We start from the raw sequence: 20,835 nt of genomic DNA, 5'->3' as shown, positions 1-20,835 counted from the left end.
AAGCAGCTGCCGCCGCAGTGCCTTGAAGTGGGAAGCATGGGACAGAAAAGCATTGATTAAAAAGAAGGCCAGGTGCATTATGGGAAGTTCACCACTGACTTTGGCTGCTAGGGCCTTCTCCAGGAAAAAAAAAAGGGGGGGGGAAGGAAACACTCCTCTCTTATAGCAATCTTCAGCAGGGTCAGTCAGCTCAAGGCATTCTGCAGCCCAAGGCAAAGGACAAGACAGTGCCTCACCCTGCCTCGCTCTTCAATCTGTATACAGCTGGCCAGTTCAGAGCTGAAACCTTGGTTTGTCTTTGGTCATGAATAGAGATGGGCTTGAACCGCAGTTCATCAGTTTGTGCCAGTTTGGTCCTCTAGATTAAAGCCTAATGCAGTGATCCCCAACCTTGGGCCTCCGGATGTTCTTGGACTACATCTCCCAGAAGCCTCCAGCACTGCCTCTTCTGGCCAGGGTTTCTGGGAGCTGAAGTCCAGGCATATCTGGAGGCCCATGGTTGGGGGGGGGCCACTGCTCTAGCACACAGCTGTTCCACAGGTGCCCTGGCTTCCAAGTCCTGCCTCATCTGGCAGGTGCCCACTCAAAGGCAGTACCAGGGGGAGGAAGGGATGGGAAGCCGGGACACCCGCGGAACAACCCTGGCAGCCAGAGGACTGAGCCGATGCTTTGTGACCATCGCTAGCCATGAAATGGGCTCCATCACCATACCTGAAGGGAAGCTAATTTAGGGAGTGCAAGGCAGGATAACTGCAGTGTTCTCCAGAAACGGCCAAAATATCCAAAGAGATCAGCTAAAATGGTTCACTACCTTGGGTGCCCCAGGTGTTCTTGGATTTAAACTCCCAGAAACCCTGGCCAGCTAATGGTGAAGGCTTCTGGGAGTTGCCATCCAAGAACACCTGGGCTACCCAAAGCTGGGAACCACTGAGCTAGAGAGTTCATACTGGTGCTCCTCAGCATTTGCTGCTTGAGGTACCTGCCTCCCACTGGCATGCACACACATGCCCTGCCTGCACCCCTGCACACACTCATGCCCCACACACGCATGCACACACAGAGACGGACACCCACTGCCACCCCTGGTTCTTGGTCCACATAGTCAAAGATTTAGCTGTAATCTATAGACTAAATCTTCTGTAATTCTCTGGTGTGCTCCAGTTCCTTTTTGGATTCCAGCTTGAACATCAGGCATTTCTTACTCCATATAAAGTAAAAGCCTTTGTTGCAACACCTTGGACATCACTTTACTTGGGAAATTAGACCAATGGTCCTTTAGCTACTGCAGGAATTGAATATTTCCAGTCTGTGGGCCACTGTTCTGTTTTCCATATCTGTTGGCATATTCTTGTTAGGATTTTGACAGATTCAGTCTCTGTGGCTTGAAATAGTTCTATTTCTAGCCCTGGTGATTTATATCTTCTCAGTGATTCCAAAACAGGTTTCCTTTCACTTCCCAGAACTACAGGTTCTTCATTATAGGATTCACATTCCTTTGTTCTACTGCATGAGCTGACTGAGAGCTTTCAGACCTGGGAGTCTCATTTTATTTATTTATTTATTTATTTATTTATTGGACTTATATACCGCCCCATAGCGCTACAAGCACTCTCCGGGCGGTTTACATTTTTAATTATACAGGCTACACATTGCCCCCCCAGCAAGCTGGGTACTCATTTTACCGACCTCGGAAGGATGGAAGGCTGAGTCAACCTTGAGCCGGCTACCTGGGATTTGAACCCCAGGTCGTGAGCACAGTTTTAGCTGCAGTACAGCGTTTTAACCACTGCGCCACGAGTTCTCTAGTGTTGTCTCTTGTTTCATTTTGGACTGTCTCATTGCAGGGTTTTTAGGGTACGAAAGGTTCAGCAGTAGTTGACCACTGCCTTCTGTGCAGTACTAACAAAAGTTTGCTTGAGTGTTGCTGCCAATGTCTGTGAAAGATCCTCCACCGGCATCTCCTTCAGCCCTTCTGAAGCTTCTCCACCCCTATCACCATTGGAACTATCCATTCTTTTCTGCTGATGCAACCATTACTCATGAAGAGAGTGGATGCATCTTAGTCTGGTGCCTCAGCTTTGACTATTCTGGCTTGGGTGACCCTACTAGAAGTCCAGGTTCATAACAGTCTAGCCTTTGGCACTGCTCTCAGCTTCACAACGAAACCCATTCCCCACATTAAGGTATGCATTCCAGAAGGGAATTATATATGTATAATTTAGATATACTCATACTGCTTCATTTCTGTTACCTATGAAATGCTCAGAACAGATAATAATAATAAATTTAAAATCTAAGTACGTAAAAATCATGCAGAAAAGACATGACCAGTTGCTCTTAAGAGCTGCAACAGATATGGGAAGGGCCTTTATATAAAGGATGGAGTCAACAATATCCTGTGAGAAAGCTTTCTTGAGTTCACCATTAAATGCAGAAACTGGGCAAAAACAGCAGCCAGGATCCTACTGGTGTTCCTGTATGGTTTGTATAACTTGCTGCTATTTGCAGCCAATTGAGAGGTGCCAGGATGTGTGCTGGTTGTGTGCCTGGTCATGTACCTGACTGTGCAACCAAGATGCATCCCACCAGCTTGCAAATTAGTCACAACCAGTTATCCAAATCTTCTGCAAACACCAATAGGGTTTTAGCTAGCATGTAAGGAATCATGCCCATGGACTGTGTGTATCCTACATTTTACAATTGTATTGCACAGGCACTGAAACTGCAGTAAAGCAGAAATATTCACAGTCTTGGAGTCGCAGAGACCAAGATCTGAGTCTTCTCTTTATTCTTCTCAGACCCCTGGATAACAAATTACTTGTACACAGGGAAAAATAAGAACACTGAGTCTAAATCCAATCCTTGCAAGAACGCCAATCAATGATAAATTCTTTAATGTCAGACTGAACGTGAATACAAGAGATTAATATAAACCAAGGTCCGGGCCAGAGATTGATTGTTAAGTAAACTCCTTAGATAAAGTGAAGCTTTTCACCTCCCCATCCTTTTCACTCCTTCACTGTATATAAAGACACTATGCTGCTAAACTATATGCTCAGATGATGTATGTAGGACACCTACTTTCTTGACTAGTAGCAGCTATAATGCAAAGTAAGCAAATATATGCAAATGCACACAATGTACACATCACAGAATTTGGCCTTTCGGTTCAGGATTTTTCAGGCGTTTTCTTTTTAAATAAATTCTGGGAATCTCATACAGTTGTGGAACTCCTTTCATCTGAGCATTTGCAAGCGTGTCAGCATTTTTAGAAAGCTCTCTCTAAATAGACTGCAGTGGCTAGGGTAACTGTGAATTGTCTTTGCATCTTCTACTTATTTATTTATTTGGCTGGTTGGTGTCCTTGTGTATTTTAAGATAAGGCTTCCTTTAGATCTCAGAATGCAATCATTGAGATATATAAACTAGATCAATAGCAGGAGGCCCAAGTAATCTGTTTTGCTACTGTGTATGCATGTCATTTTACAGAAGGCATGTTTCTATAAGTTATGCCTATGTACTGATGATGATGAAGCAGCTGAGAGATAATGAGCACAGTTGGGAAAATTATTTTTGAGGGGGCTATGGTGAACCCAAACTATCAGAATTCCCCAAAGCAAGCAGGAGTGCTGTCCAGGCTAGCTGGGGATTCTGGGAGTTACAGTGCCAAAAAAGTAATTACAAATGTGGACAAGTGTTCACATACAGTCATGTACAAAAGAAAGTACACCCTCTTTGAATTCTATGGTTTTACTTATCAAGACATAATAAAAATCATCTGGTTCTTAGCAGGTCTGAAAATTAGATAAATAGAACCTCGGATGAACAATGACATATTACACTGTGTCATTATTTAATTTACAAAAATCAAGCCAACAAGGAGAAGCCATGTGTGAAAAACTAAGCACATGCTTATTGCTTCCATAGGAATTAAGTGGCTAAGTAGCAGCCAGGTGCTACTAACCAAACATCCTTGAGTAACTGATCATCAGCAAGTGTGACCACCTGTATAAAAGCTGATGTTTTAGCAGTTTCTTGGTCTGGAGCATTCAGGTGTATGTTAACACAATGCCAAGGAAGAAACATATCAGCATTGATTGTAGAAAAGCAATTGTTGCTGCCCATTGATCTGAGAAGGGTTATAAGGCCATTTCCAAACAATTGAAAATCCATCATTTTGCAGTAAGGAAGATTATTCAAAAGTGGAAAACATTAAAACAGTTGTTGTCTTATCAGGAGTGGATGTCCGAGCAAATTCACCCCAAAGTCAGACCATGCGATGTTTAGAGAAATTGCAAAAAAACTAAGAGTTACATCTCAAGCTATACAGGCCTCAGCAGGTTAAATGTTAAAGCTCATGACAGTACGATTTTTGCATTGTTTCGAAGGGATGCCAGGAGAAAGCCTTTTCTCTCTAAAAACACATGGCAGCACTGCTTAGGTTTGCAAAGTTGTATATGGAAAAGCTAAAACCCCGCCAGACAACCGTCAGACAATGCGGTTAGGGAGAACAAAGGTCAGCCTAGAAGAAAATACCTCACCAAATAAAATGTCCCGTCCCCCCGCAAAACACAGCTCACCTTCTGCCTCAGCTTCATCCTAGCCCCTTTCCCGAAGAGGAAGCTGAGGCAGGAGTTGAACTGTGCTTGGGGGGACATTTTATTTGGTCAGGTATTTTCTTCTAGGATGACCTTTGTTCTCCCTGACTGCATGGTCTGGGGGGGTGGGGTTGTAGCTTTAAATGAGTGTGCACACCTAATGGCACGCAAAATTCTCTGGTTATATTTTTGACTGATTTGGTAAATAGGAAAGCCAAATAGCACTGCATACACCTGGGGGGCAGGAAAGCTTTAGGGGTACAATTATACTTCTGCACTATTAGGGAGCAGGCCGGGTAGGTAGGGCTCGTCAGCCTTGGAAGGCAGCCCATCTAGCAGAAGGAAAATTGATTTCAAACCTCCACTGCCTTGTGGCTATATCCACTGATGGAAAAGGCTTCAAGAGTTAACCTCAAGGCAAAATCCAGAGCCAGAATCCCGGAGGCAGTTCGTGTCGTTCTGGCAACTCCTCCGACGTCTCTGGAACCAGTTGTATTGGCTCTTGCCTTTCCATTGGACCATTTCAGCGATGTGGAGAGGGGTGATTTGTTGCTTGGCTAACAGCCTATCCTCCACATTATTTTACCCAGGCTTCATGCTCTGGAGAGGACACTCCAGCTTCACATACAGCATCGAAATAACACAGGAAGTAGCAGTTACCGATTATAAGTCTTTGTTCGATTGGTATACAGCATGATACCAGGGGCTACTTCTGACAGAGGGAGAGGGCATTGCACCTCACTAGGTAGCTACTGCCTGCCTTAAGCGGGGTAACCCTCAGCCAGTAAGGTGCTACATCGCCACAGTCTGTTAACTTCACGGGATATGTGGGGTTTATGGTGAAAGCTGGCAAGCAGATTGATAACCATGCACCATGCAACAATCATAAGAAAATTTCTGCCCTAAAGTTGGGCAACTGGAATGTTCGGACAATGACCCCTGGTTTTTCTGACAACCTGCAGAAAATAGACGATGTGCGCAAGACAACTGTCATCGACATGGAACTGAGTAGGCTGCAGATGGATATTGTTGACCTGCAAGAGACGAGATTGCCAGACACGGGATCTGTCAAAGAAAAAAAAACTTCTCATTTTTCTGGCAGGGAAAACCACTGAATGAGGTGTTGGTTTTGCATTCAGAAATACTCTGCTGAGATCCATTGTTCCACCTACTGTGGGGGGTGAAAGAATCCTGTCTCTGCAGCTCCACTCATCAGCGAGACCGGTCACCCTCATTAGTGCATATGCACCACCACTATTGTCTACAACAGAAGTCAAAGAAAAATTCTACAACAGTCTGGCAGCTACTATAAAAAAGTCCCTGAAAGAGAGGCACTGTTCATTCTCGGGGACTTTAACACTAGAGTTGGTGTTGGTGCTGATCACAATTCTTGGCCCACTTGTCTAGGCCGTTTTGGCACTGGGAATATGAACGAAAATGGCCAACACTTGTTGGAGTCTTGCTGTTATTATGGTCTTTGTGACAGCAACATGTTCTTCAATACAAAGCCTCAATACAGAGTTTCCTGAAGACATTCAAGATCGAAGCATTGGCATCAGCTTGATTTGATCCTCACTAGATGTTCTAGCCTTCCTAGTATTACGATCACACACAGTTACGAAAGTGCTGATTCCAATACTGATCACTTCCTGGTGTGTAGTAGAGTAAAACTGTGAACAAAGAGATTGTATCACACGAAAAAGGAAGGAAGACCAAGTATTGACATCAGCAAGACTCACTATCAAAGAAAAGTGGAGGAATTTGCCCAAGCGCTTGAGGAAACCCTTCCAGGCCCAGCTGATGCAAATGCACCTGAATGATGGGAACATTTCAAGAACGCTGTTTATAACACTGCCTTGTCCACATTTGGCAAGAAGACGAAAAAGATGGCAGACTGGTTTGAAGCCCAATTGGAGGAGTTGATGCCAGCCATCAACGATAAGAGGAGAATTTGCCACTCAGAGTGGTATAAAAATACCAGATGGGCGGGATATAAATCAAATAAATAAATAAATAAACTGTAGCAGCATACAAAGCCTGTCCTAGTGAGTACAACTTGCAGGCTCTTTAAGCTGCTCATAGCAAAGTCCAACAGACTGCCAGGAGATGTTCCAATGATTATTGGCTTCAGCTCTGCTCTTAGATAGAGATAGCAGTGGACACAGGTAACACCAAGGGAATGTATGATGCTATCAAGGAGGCCTTAGGTCCAATACAGAAGAAATCTGCTCCCTTGAAGTCTGCTACAGGCATGATCATCAAGGACCGAGCACAGCAGATGGAACGCTGGGTGCAGCACTACTCTGAGCTATATTCTCAAGAAAATGTAGTAACTGAAGACGCATTAAATAACATCAAGTGCCTGCCTGTCTTGGAAGAGTTGGACAGTGAACCAACCTTAGCAGAAATAAAAGTGACCTTGGATTCCTTTGCCTCCGGCAAGGCACCTGAAAAGGATAACATCCCTATTGAAGTGCTGACGTGCTGTAAAGAGATCATCACCACCAAGCTGTATGAAGTATTTTGTCTTTGCTGGAGGGAAAGTGGAGTACCATAGGACATGAAGGATGCAAATATTGTCACATTGTATAAGAACAAAGGAGACAGGGGTGACTGCAATAACTACCGTGGCATCTCTCTTCCCAGCATTGTAGGGAAGCTGCTTGCCTGTGTTGTGTTGAAGAGGCTGCAGGTGCTTGCAGACAGAGTCTATCCGGAATCACAATGTGGATTTCGAGCTAATAGATCCACCACTGACATGGTATTCTCCCTCAGATAGTTGCAGGAGAAATGTAGGTAACAACGACAGCCACTCTTTGTGGCCTTATAGATCTCACAAAGGCCTTTGATTTGGTTAGCAGGGATGGCATTTTTAAAATACTTCCCAAGATTGGATGTCGACCTCGACTCCTTAACATCATCAAGTCCTTTCATGAGGAGATGAAGGGCACCATAGTTTTTGATGGCTCAACATCAGATCCCTTTGACATCTGAAGCAGAGTGAAACAGGGCTGTGTCCTCGCACCAACCCTGTTTGGGATAATTTTTGCTGTCATGCTGAAGCACGCCTTTGGAACTGCAACAGAAAGTGTCTATCTACGGACTAGATCAGATGGAAAGCTCTTTAATCTCTCTAAATTGAGAGCAAGGACCAAAGTCCAAGTGAAAAGCATGTGGGACTTCCTCTTTGCCGATGATGCAGCCATTGTTGCCCAATCTGCTGAAGACCTCCAACAATTCATTAATCGTTTCAGCAAGGCCTGCCAAGACTTTGGACTAACAATCAGCCTGAAGAAAGTACAAGTCATGGGCCAAGGCATGGACTCACCTCCTTCTATTACCATCTCCGTGCAAGAATTGTTCATGACTTTGTGTACCTTGGCTCAATGATCTCTGACACTCTCTCCCTAGATGTCTAGCTGGAAAAACGCATTGGGAAAGCAGCTACTATGTTCTCTAGACTCACAAAGAGAGTATGGCTTAATAGGAAGCTGACAGCATATACCAAGATCCACGTCTATAGAGCCTGTGTCCTGAGTACACTCCTGTACTGCAGTGAGTCCTGGACTCTTTGTGCACGGCAGGAGAGGACGCTGAACACCTTTCATATGCGTTGTCTCCCACGGATTTTTGGCATCACCTGGCAGGACAAAGTTCCAAATAGAGTAGTACTAGAACAAGCTTGAATTTTTAGCATGTATACACTACTGAAACAGCGACGCCTACATTGGCTTGGGCACGTCATGAGAATGGCTGATGGTCGGATTCCAAAGGATCTCCTGTATGGAGAATTAGTGCAGGGAAATTGCCTCAGAGGGAGACCACGGCTGCGATACAAGGACATCTGCAAGCGGGATCTGAAGACCTTAGGAATGGACTTCAACAGATGGGAAACACTGACATTTGAGCATTCAGCCTGGAGGTAGGTGGTACATCATGGCCTCTCCCAATTTGAAGAGACCCTCACCCAGCAGGCTGAAGCAAAGAGGCAGTCCCGAAAGCAGCAAAACCAGGGAGCTGGACAGGGAACAGGCTATATTTGTCTTCAGTGTGGAAGGGACTGTCACTCTCAAATTGGCCTTCTCAGCCACACTAGACACTTTCCCAAGTCCTCCATACAGAGCATGTTACCATAGTCTTTTGAGACTGAAGGATGCTTACACATATATGGACAAACCACAAGGTTTCTGGAACAATGTCTTTTGGACAGACATGACCAGAGAGGAGATGTTTCGCCATAATGTACAGCACCATGTTTGGCAAAAAACCAACACAAGCATATCAGCTCCAATTATCAAGCATGGTGGTGGAGGAGTGATGATTTGGACTTATTTTGCAGCCACAGGACATAGGCTCCTTGCAATCATTGAGTCGACCATGAACTCCTCTGTATACCAAAGTATTTTAGAGTCAAATGTGAACCCATTTGTCTGACAACTAAAGCACAGCTGAAATTGTGTCATGCAACAGGACATTGATCCCAAGCACACCTACAAATCTACAACAGAATGGCTGAAAAAGAAAAGAATCAAGGTGTTGGAATAGCCCAGTCAAAGTACAGACCGCAACCTGATTGGAATGCTGTGGCGGGACTTTAAGAGAGCTGTACATAAACAAATGCCTGCAAACCTCCATGAACTGAAGCAATGTTGTAAATATGAGTGGGCCAAAACTCCTCTGCAACCATGTGAGAGACTGATAAAGTCATATAGAAAACAATTACTTCAAGTTATTGCTGCTAAAGGTGATTCTGCAAGCTATTGAATCATAAGGTGTACTTGGTTTTTCACACATGGCTTCTCCATTTTGACTTTATTTTTGTTAAATAAATCACAGCACAGTGTAATATGTCATGTCTGTTGTTGTTCATCTGAGATTGTACTTACCTAATTTTCAGACCTGATAAGGACCAGATGAGTTTTATTATGTCCTGATATGTAAAACTATAGAATTCCAAGAGAAGGACTTTCTTTTTCACATGGCTGTTAAGTTCAGGTACCTAAATATAGCCACCCTCTGGAGGATCCGGTAGACAATATTCCATTGCCTGCCCACTACGGAACATAGACTCAAGGGAGACCAAAGCAAATAAAGCTATCAGATGGTATCTCCCTTTGGGATATAACTTAGTATGCAATAATCCATGGAATCCCAGCATTTAGTGCCCAGTGAGGAGAGAAACTTTTACCTTTTCTTTACACCAAAAACTCCTAAATTTTCATAGATCTTGAATCCAAGCATCATTTGACTAAAGGGAGACATCCTCTACCCTCAACTCAACGATGCAGATTTCCTGTTGTTGTAGGAGGAGACGGAGGACTTCCAATCAACCCCATTCTCCTCCTAGCCAGATTCATCCATTCTAAAATTAGAGTGTGAGACAGATGGTGCTCTGTGGATCCGATTAAAAAAGAAATCTTCTTCTATTCCCCCCACCATTCCAAAAACTTAAGAGGTGGAATCCTATGTTCCTAACATAGTGTAGAATTTAAGGGGGTAGTGCCATCTTATACGATTGCCAGACATGTTCTTGAAGGATTAATGTGAGAGACTGAATTCCTATATGTGTCTCTCTTATCTTAAGACATATCAGAAAAGTTGAAGCATTAAATTTCCAAGGAATATAATGAATCTCCTCCTCCTACCTACACATTTTTTCCTTTTTAAAAAGAAAACTGAACTAGCCGCACTTACCGGCAACTCACCCAGGTGCTAATCCCTGTTTCACATGCCCTTCTTCCTCCGCAGGCTGTTCTAGCTTCAGGCTGCAAGTTCAGCATTCAAATTCATGCCAGAAATCAACACTTCCTATCTTCAGCAAGAGAACAAATTCAGCTGAACATGACAAGGGCAACCCAGGTATGCAACCTTGGACCCGAAGGGCATACAAATAAGCATCCTATGGGATGCTATGGCTGAATGTCCAGCACTAGAGAGCAAGATGGAAAGGGCCAAAGACTATCTGGTCAGTCCTACCACATGGCCAAAGGAAGGCTACCCACTCTGTCACCAGGTTTGAACATGTACTTTCTACAAACAGAAAGCCATTGATCCCAAACATAGACTGTTTACATACAGGACAAACCACTCCTGATGATTTAAGCAAATGAGTTAAGCCACTTGATGCAAAACAAGGTAAGAGGGGAAAAAAACCTAAGGAAAACCATCCCCCAAAGCAACAACATATAGAGAACATGCTGCATCAAGTGACCTAATTGTAACAGGAGTGGTGGGGAAAGGGATGGAGAATTACAGATATGGTAATGAATTGGGTCCTGAACAAACAAATTGCATATGTCTGAAGAAAATCACTACAAGGGGCCAAACCTCTGTAGCACCCACCTCCTAATATCTAATGTATACTACGCTCAAGGAGATTAAGTGCACTCTCATGCATGATAGATCCTTTGGGGGTGTTAGTGGGAACTAATGGGGGGGAATCACTGCTCAAGAGGCATGCAGAAAATTGCTGTAATTTGTTGAAACATCTTTGTATGTAACAGATAAAATGTAAGAGATCACTGAAAGGGAAAGTACAGACATTGAGGTACAAAGTGGACTTGGAAAATGCACAGAGTTCAGTGAAAAGATCAGCCTCTTTCTCAGCCCTCGTGCTTAACTTTGCTCTCTAACTACTATGTCACAAATTACATGTTGTTGTTGTTTAGTCGTTTAGTCGTGTCTGACTCTTCGTGCAAATTACATGCAAGATGATAAATCAAATATATTTTGAGGCTCCATTGGGAATGATGGAGAAAAGAAATGGATAGCAAAATGGCTCAATAAGTGTAAAATGAAACATATCAGCTGACTCAGGAAAGAGGAGGGAAAATGAAAGACAACTTTAGCTACCTTGAACACTATTTTAGTGAAAAGGTGAGACATTTCACTAACTAAACAACCAACCAACCAACCTAGGCTTCATCTCTGTCTGCTTGCTTTCTATCTGGTTTTCTATTTGGTTTTCTATTAGCATAGATTGTATCAGTGAAGCCTTCCTTCACCACTCCAAATCAGGAAATTCTTCTCTTGCAGATGTTACATATACAGCTGTTGCACTTGCTACTCTCAGAAAAACAAGAGCTGTGTTATGCAATGGAAACAGAGAAATCTGAGGATGGTTTCAGACATAGGGAAAGAGTTGATACCACAGGGCCATGATTGAAGCCTATAAATTCTGCAAAAACGTCATCCCCACAGTGAATATACATCCCAACCTATTGATAAAACTAAACTCCCCGAGTAGCAGCTGTAGTTATTTCTTTATGTGGTTCCATTTTCAGATTTTTGGCTAATTTCAATATGTTTGTTTAACTTTTGCATTTAGATTGTGAATGGGCAACCTGCAGCCTTCCACAGGTCCATGGAGTACATCACCCATTACCCCCCTCTTTATTGGGTATTCTTGCTAAGACCAATGAGGCTAGAGTCAAATAACATCTGGAAAATACAAGTTGCCTATCTCTGAATATAGATTCACACACTGTAGGAAAAAAACAGATCTAGTTTAGCAAGCACCCGAAAAGATGGCTTTTTGCACTTGAGGAGAAAACATCTATTTATTGGGAAGGGTTAATCTTAAACACTGTTTCATTGCACACTTGCACGCACGCACACACACACACATAACTGCAAAGCATTTTACTTTTCTAAATAAAGTACTTCTGTTTCTAGGACTTAATTGGAAAATATTTTGACATGCTCAACAAAAGCAATTATTAAATGCTGTTCTAAAAAATTCTTTTCACTGTTTATTCTAAAAGAAATAAGGTTGTATTTCAGAAATAGCAGAATGGCCCACTTCTTCGGTTTGGTACCCAAAGAGAGCTTTGTTTCTTTTCTGGATCCTCCCAGCTCATGCTGCGGCCGTGCAGTGGAGGTTTACAAACAGATTAATCACAAGGCCTGCCTCAAAGCAGAGGTGGTCTCTTGCCTTCCCAGAGCTGTCTCTCTCTCAAATTTCCCCTTACCTTGTGTGGCTGAGGTGACAAGGATGGTGGTGATGCAGAGACTCCATAGGGCGTGGATGAGACGGGCCATGCTGCATTCAGTGCTGGAGCTGTCAGCAACTGGGAGCCACTCTGGTCATCCCAAAGCAGGATACACAACAGCAGGCCTGTGGGAGGGAAGAAAAGTTTTGAACATGGTTAGGAACATAAGTATTGCAGAGACTATTTTTTTCTTTCCACCCTTATTTGGACGCAGGTGAACACCTCTTTCCTCTCTTCTGTTCTCTCCTCTGCAGCCTTAAGGATTCCAAGCAAGCCCTTCTCATTCCAAGATGCTCCCCCAGATCAGCATTCTCATTCATCACCATACCATACTCATTCTCTGTGTAGTGCAAGTCTTCTCCCTTGCCCCTGTATCGTCACAACATTCCTAGACAACAACCATGAAGTAGATCAAGACTGAGAACAGGTAACTGCCTTAACTAAGTTTCATGGTTCTGCAAGGATTTTGAATCTGGACCTCCCAAATCCCAAGCAAACCCTCCAACCTCTCATCTTCTCTAGAAGGAGTGGTTTTAACAGGACTTATACAGGAGCCTGAACTCCCTCTAGAAGCAAAAATGATGAGATTGTGACTGATGTACTTTTGGCACATCATGAGAATTTAAGACTGACTCCATAAAAGAAGCCACAACCTTGAATTTGCAAGAGCTGAGCAAAGCTGCTAGAGGTAGGGCATTTTGGAGGTCATTAATTCACCTGGTCTACTCTACAGCACATAACAACAATACTGGAGTTGCTAGTGGAACAGTTAGGTATGAGAGCCTGATTTCCCACTGCCCCTCCAGGGAACAGACCCTATCTATGGAGTCCTGGGCCAGCGGCACAGTCTTAAGGAATGCCCCTGGAAGAAAGGAATAGTAAAAAAACTACAGAGCAGTCTTCATTGGGTTGTCATTAGCCAGAATTGATTTGATGGCACAATCTTAATAATGGAGTTTGTCCTTTCATCTCAAGGTACAAGTTCCATTAAAGTAAAAATTTAAAGCAGACCATACCAACAGGGCTGTACCAGATTCTGCTCGAAATCCAGGCTAGATTTGATCCACTAGCAGGGTGGATAAAATTACCGGTAATGATTTAAAAAATAAAATAAAATAACGGATTTAATTTTTTTAAAACCACATACTGGCTTTTATCTACCCTGCTAGTGATTTAAATTTGATTTAAATCAAATCCATCCTGTCAAAATTTCTTCAACTGGACATACTGTGTTATTACACCTCACTGTCACCCTACGTAAACTGAGAAGGTACTCTTAAACACACTTAACACTCTCTGCGGAAGCCTGTCCATCATGAATAAACTTCCTACCAAAGAACCACTAGCACACATCTGAGGAACCTCAGGTAGTACCAGCGGACGCCATAAACATACTAGCAGCTCCCCCACACACCCGGCCACAAAATACATGGAACAACTAAGGAGCATATGTTGGCCTTCATTTCAGGATTTGTTGACAAGCTTTTTATCTAATGGTGATTTTTAACCCCAATCCTGAAGGAATCCTTGGGAAGCCAAGTGAGGCGAAATTAAGATCTGCTGGAGACCAATACAGTGGATTTACTGCTTTGTGAGGTAGCTAGTACTCTCTCAGGCAAGATGTCTGTCAATTGCTTGATTCAGCTAAAGGGCAGCTCAGGAAACACAGACTCTTAGCCCGGTTCAATCTAGCGCCCTTCAGATGTACTGAAATATATAGTACTACCTCCAACAAAGGCCAGGCTGTCTCTGGATAATTTATTTTATTTCAAATATTTTCACCTTGCCTTTCTCCTTAAAAGGGACCCAAGGCGGCTTACATCCTTGAAAGACCATGTTTACAGCTGAAAAAAAATGAGTACTGTATACAACAGTGGTTTACATCATTAAAAGGCAATATGTAAAGCTAAGAACAATGAATATAAAGAGGCAGCTCACATCATTAAAAGACAATATTAAAGCTAAAACAGTAGGTATGCAAATACTAAGAAGGAACAAATAAATAAATAAATAAATACCGGATGTGTGTTCAAACACATACAGTATCTGGAGGGTTCTGTGCTAGCGAAGGTTTGACTGGGCCACCATCAGCCGCCAACTTAAGGGAAGTCTTATAAATTTGAAATGTCTGCTGCTTTCCAGATTATAAAACAGAGTTGGGAAAGGACGGATGAGGATCCCTAGAATAAAGGACTTCTACTATATACACTTGTGGCGTTCGCACCTCATGGCCCCTGCCTGACTCCCACACACAGAGCACATAAGGCAAACCAATAGTGTACTCCTTTTCACACGCTGCCACCAGTTGATCACTAAACATACTTTACTTATGGAAGGATGAAAATGAAGGTTCAAACCTCACTGTCTTTTAAATAAAACAAGTTCATTGATTACAGATGTTTTGATTATCATTCATAAGTATTTTCTTCATGTTTCTCAATCATTAATAACAATCTTCTATTTGATATAACAGTTACTATTCACTCTTCTTACTAATCACCTCAGATCTCCCAAATATCACACTCTATCTCCCTCTCCACTCTCATCTCCCACTTGACTCCGACTGACTCACTCTTTGACCCCACCTCTTTTTACATATCTCTCGGCTCCGCCTCTCAGCAGTATTAGCCTGCAACATGAATATGCATGACTACTTAACATAATAAGGGTGAATGCTACAACACTTAATATTTTCCCCCCTCCTCTTTTCTGGTATTCTTAAAGCCTGCTTTGGGCTCTGGGCTAAAACTCAGAGTATCCCTTACTCAGGTTCTGCTCAGGTACTCCCCTCCTTTAATTTCAAAAGTTGGGAACCAGTCACATAACGACACCCTGTAGCGCACTAAGAACCATTTCAACACAGTCCTATGCCAGTGCTAGAGGAAACCACAAGTGGGCACAGTGATCAGGCTCTGGAAGTAACTAATCACAAGCAGCACACTCACTTATGTGTTGCTTTAATTTATGTGTCAATTACAGCATGCTTAAAGGAGGCAATAATAAGAGCTTTGTTGAAAAAACCCTCCTTGGATCCCACAATACTCAAAAAGCCGCCCAGAGACCTTTGGGTAGGGTGGGCGGCATATAAATTAATATAAATAAATAAATAAATAAATAAATAAATAAATAAATATTCGCTAGTCTTTAATACTCCATTTTTTGGCAAGGCACTCGAACAGGTTGTGGCTTCTTAGCTTCAGGGGTTCCTGGATGAGACAGATTATCTAGATTCATTTCAATCTGACTTCAGGACTGGTTATGGGACAGAGAAAGCTTTGGTTACCTTGGTGGATGACCTACATTGGGAACTGGACAGGGGGAGTATGTCCCTGTTGGTTCTGCGGGACTGCTCAGTGGTTTTTGATACCATCAAACAATATCTAAATTACTTATAATTAATGAGTAAGACCTAGATACATTCCAAAGTTACTTTTAAAAAGTTTATTAAGAGATTTTTTTTAAAGAGGAATTTCACCAGGCAAGTTTCAGATTTTATGCTGTTCTTTTTTCTGTCTTAAGTGACAAGGGATTCACTCTTCGGTTTTGTTTACTGTATTTCTATACACATTTCCAAAATGTAATATCTGAATTGGTGACTCCATGCCTTGGATAGCTCAGTGCGAAGCCAGAGGCTTTGAATTCAATTCCTCACCTGTGTCTCCTTGACAGAGGTTGGATTTGATGACCCCCAGAGCCCCTTGCAGCTCTGCAGTTCTAAGATTATTATTATCTGGGCATCGGCTAAGTAATATGCAGTTGGAACAAGACAACAGAAACCTGGTTGCCACAAAGTCATGAATATAACTAGTTCCTTTTAAGTTTTAACCTTCCAAGCCCTGAGCTTTCCAATTGCTGGAATTTTAAGCCACAATTATTTTAAAATTGTATGTAAAAGTAATCAAAAGCTGTATGTAAAATCATAATGCCTGCAGTCTAACAGATGTTTTAACCTCTGCAAAACACTTTAAAAAGGGCTTCAACACTCATCCATAGGTTGTCAGATAACACAGAATTGGTGGTCAACTCACTACTGAAAATTAACAGCACACACACACACACAAAAAAAATACTTTCATCGTATGTAGAACTATTTCTTTTATTAGAAGAAACAGATCTATGTACCATAATAAGAGCAAGATTGGGGAAGTTTGGCCCTCTAAAGCGGTGGTTCCCAACCTTGAATAACCCAAGTATTTCTAGATTGCAACTCCCAGAAACCTGGCCAGCACAGCTGGTGGTACACACCAATTACACCTGAGTTTCCCAAGGTTGGAAATCACTGTTCTTGAGGTTTACCTATAACTCCCATAATTCCTTATTTCTGGCCAGACTAGCAACACCTGATAGATATGGCCAATCAAAACATATGGAGGCCCAAAGATTCCTTATCCCGGCTGTAATGATGGTTCATGTCTGCATTACAATATACAGCAGGAAAGAGATAATGTCACACACCAGACTTTGGAAACAGAATCTGTCAGATAGGAAGAGCCATGCCTATCATGAATATTTTTATGTAACCTTTTCTCTCAGAACCCAATATGGTATCTCTTCATTTCAGTAATCCTGAATTCTTGCCAGTTTTTCTACCTCTCTCTCTCTTTTTCATCTTGTTCCTGAAAATCATGCTTATTCACACTTGTGATCATGTGCACCGCTTTTTTTTTAAAAAAACTGACCCTTAAAATACTTTCAGTTCTCTCTCTTGTTTTGTTTATAAACTTCCATTTCAAACACAATACCTGAGATACTTCTGGTTATATAAAACTCTGAAATTCTCACTAGGCATATAGAGAGCTTTGGTTTCTCTGTTTCTGACTTTTTTGCTTCAGAATTGTTTCTTCCTTGTTTTATATTTCTGCAGTGTATTTTTTAAAGGATGTTTACCCTCTCTTAAACTCTAGTCGCAGATACCTGCTCTACCTTGAGCCCTTTTATATTGTTTTTTAATGTGTAAGAAAATATTATTGCACCTTGAAGTCTAAAAGATCTAATTCAGTGTGACCTTTTGTGGATTACGATGCGTCATACAACCCATTTCCTCAGAAACATGGAGTAATACGTTTGACCAAAGGTTTGTGTACAAGTATACATTGTGGAGATGGGGATCCAGTAAAGAGAGGATATAGGAACAGAAAATGAAAATCAAAACGACAACCCAAGTAACGAATGCTGAGAGTATTCACTACATAAACATCCTCACCATAACTGAAACTTTCTGTTATTTTCGGTTAACTGATGTTGATTTAGAAACCAACTTCTGAATCATCTTCCGATTGTGGAGCTATCCTAATAACTTATTATAAGATTGCAAAGAAAATTGTTTATATGGTGATTTAAAAAGCCATAGTCTTTATTTAAGCCTTTAAATACACTGGAATTTGGAGATACGACTCTATTTCTCTCTCTCAGATCTCCTCTTCCCTTTTTAATACAAACCATCTCAGGCTAGTAACAGAAGCCAGAATCATATTGCTGGTCTATATTTGTGTCTGGGAAATTGTGTAAGTCTTGGTGGTAAATTGTTAAGAGGGTACTGGTTGCATTATTGGGGGTAAGCCCTATCATGCATCTGGTGCACACCTAGAAATGGAACTGTTACTTTACTAATTGTCAGCCACTTTTTGCCAAGATGTAAGTGTTTTCCCGTATGCAAGTGTGGATGGCAATAGTATTCTGGCCAAAGTGTCCTTCGGAATTAAAATGTTTGGAAAGTGGCTTTTACATACTGTACCAAAGTTTCTTATCTTAGATTTCTGTACATATTATTTTTTACGCCCCACACCAACCAGCCGTTCTGTTGAAGTGGATCCCAAACATGCCCACATGGAGAGATTCCTCAAACCCAAACACTAGGTCTGCCTTCCTTCCTTTGGAATATGTTGATCTTGTGACTGCAGGTGCTCTTTCTGCTATAGACAACTGGGAACTTCGCAGTAATATGGACATTTTCCAGCCTGAAGAGTAAATGATGATGATGGACTGGAGATCATTTTTTTAATATTAACCCTCACAGCATTTATTTAGATCTTTGAGATCCTTGGTGGTGAAGGCCTATGATTTCTGTTGTACAATGACACAGTTTTTTTTCCAGCAAATCACTTTCTACTCATCTCTGCAGCTTTGCTTAAGTATTATGGCCACCATAATCTTATATGGTGTAAAACATCTTGAAATTCCAAATTTCTATTGGTTTGACAAAACCGACCCTATTTCTCTGAAAATAAGACCTAACCTGAAAATAAGCCCTAGTATGATTTTTCAGGATGCTCGCAATATAAGCCCTACCCCCAAAATAAACCCCAGTTAAGTGAAACCCTGCCCTCCACCATTGTGCAGCAACCCGAAGATGACATGACTGTATTTGAATACGGGTAGATGGTTGTACATGACAAAAAAAAAAACATCCCCTGAAAATAAGCCCTAATATAGTTTTTTGGAGCAAAAATTAATATGACCCCGTCTTATTTTGGGGAAAACACGGTATTTTCAGATGAAGAAACAAATGAGGGAATTGAAGTGTTCCACAAGATGAAGATCAACCTTAACATCCTTCTTTAACTTGTATTTACTTGAACTGGAAGTTTTTCTGAAAACATGTCTACTATGACCAACTTTTTTTCTGGAACATATTCACTGTGGGGTTGAATTTCACTCTTCTTATCTGAAGATCTTGACACTGCAATGGTACCCAGCCTATATTTTTTTCAAGATCACTGAGCACTTATGGTTTGTGACAGACCTTGGAAGTGTTGTTGTTTAGTCGTTGTCGTCTCTGACTCTTCGCGACCCCATGGACCAGAGCACGCCAAGCTCTCCTATCTTCCACTGCCTACTGGAGTTGGGTCAAATTCATGTTGGTAGCTTCGGTGACACTGTCCATCCATCTCGTCCTCTGTCGTCCCCTTCTCCTCTTGCCTTCACACTATCCCAACATCAGGGTCTTTTCCAAGGAGTCTTCTCTTCTCATGAAATGGCCAAAGTATTGGAGCCTCAGCTTCAGGATCCGTCCTTCCAGTGAGCACTCAGGGTTGATTTCCTTCAGAATAGATAGGTTTGTTTTCCTTGCAGTCCAGGGGACTCTCAAGAGCCTCCTCCAGCACCACAATTCAAAAGTATCAATTCTTTGGCAGTCAGCCTTCTTTATGGTTCAGCTCTCACTTTCATTCATCACTACTGGAAAAAACATAGCTTTGACTATGTGAACCTTTGTCGGCAAGGTGAGGTCTCTGCTTTTTAAGATGCTGTCTAGATTTGTCATCACTTTCCTCCCAAGAAGCAGGTGTCTTTTAATTTTGCGGCTGCTGTCACCATCTGCAGTTATCATGAAGCCCAAGAAAGTAAAATCTGTCATTGCCTCCATATCTACCCCTTCTATTCCACCATATTACAGTGTTAATTTACCAAGAGATAGTATCATACTTTTTAACACGGCAATGTTTTAGTTATGTTTCCAGTTACAGGGCTGTGGCCTCACAAACTGATAGTAGAGGAATCCTACAAGGGCAAAGTACTAGTGTGTAGTGTGTTGTAGGAGTTCAGGCAACAAGGTAGACAGGAAGCGAGTGCATACTGTACCACAGATCAACCGTGTTGAACAGTGAGGTTTTAAAGTGATTAAAAGTTACAATTCACTTTAAGAGATAGGAAAATTACTTTTTTAAAAATCATAACCATAAGTATCACTAATTGCTAAAGAACATGGCTTGGGACTGTAGCTGTAACTAATTATTTTTAAAGTAACCCTCCAAGTTCTAGACTCTGAAGAATCTGAAAGAAAACAGACCTCACTGGAATGTGCAAAATGTGTGGCATCCCCCAGTACTAGCAATGTTTTATTCTAAAGTCTTTTCATAAATATATTTTCTTTCACTAGTAAGAGTTCTAAGGCAAGAGGCAACTTGTACCTGCATTCTGTAGCATGCAGTAGAGCTTGCCTCTACTGTGTGGCTGCTTGCTTTAGCAGGGAGATCACTATGGCTTGTATCTTGGTATCATATGTCAACTGTAAAACTCAAGCACTGAAGATCACATCCTTTATCACTGGAAAAATGCGTAGATTCCTAATCTGGCCCCCAAAACTAGGACATGGTGAATTTTAGTAGCAGATTAAGTGGTTGTGGAGATGTGCTGTAAAGTGATAGATCACCATTCTCAGAAAGTATCTTAGGGACTGACTTAATGGCCATTTGTCTTGCTGTTTGGTCCACTTTGGGGACAAGCTGGTTTGTTCCCTTTGCTGCCAA

The 20,835-nt window shown here is 41.9% G+C and overlaps 1 protein-coding gene across 8 annotated transcripts in view; it reads right to left on the bottom strand.

Moving 5' to 3' along the window:
* Positions 1-20,835, bottom strand: part of ADGRL1 (adhesion G protein-coupled receptor L1) — a 176,280-nt gene that overhangs the window by 76,183 nt on the left and 79,262 nt on the right. For all 8 annotated transcript variants that reach the window (XM_078385866.1, XM_078385868.1, XM_078385867.1 and 5 more), the window contains exon 2: positions 12,569-12,714. In XM_078385866.1, coding sequence (XP_078241992.1) covers positions 12,569-12,638 — 70 coding nt within the window. In that variant the 5' untranslated portion in view covers positions 12,639-12,714. The remainder of the gene's footprint in view (positions 1-12,568; positions 12,715-20,835) is intronic.

This window comes from Pogona vitticeps, chromosome 2 (genome assembly GCF_051106095.1).
Source record: "Pogona vitticeps strain Pit_001003342236 chromosome 2, PviZW2.1, whole genome shotgun sequence".
In the NCBI taxonomy this organism is placed as follows: Eukaryota; Metazoa; Chordata; class Lepidosauria; order Squamata; family Agamidae; genus Pogona; species Pogona vitticeps.
This window is presented reverse-complemented; position numbering and strand designations above follow the sequence as displayed.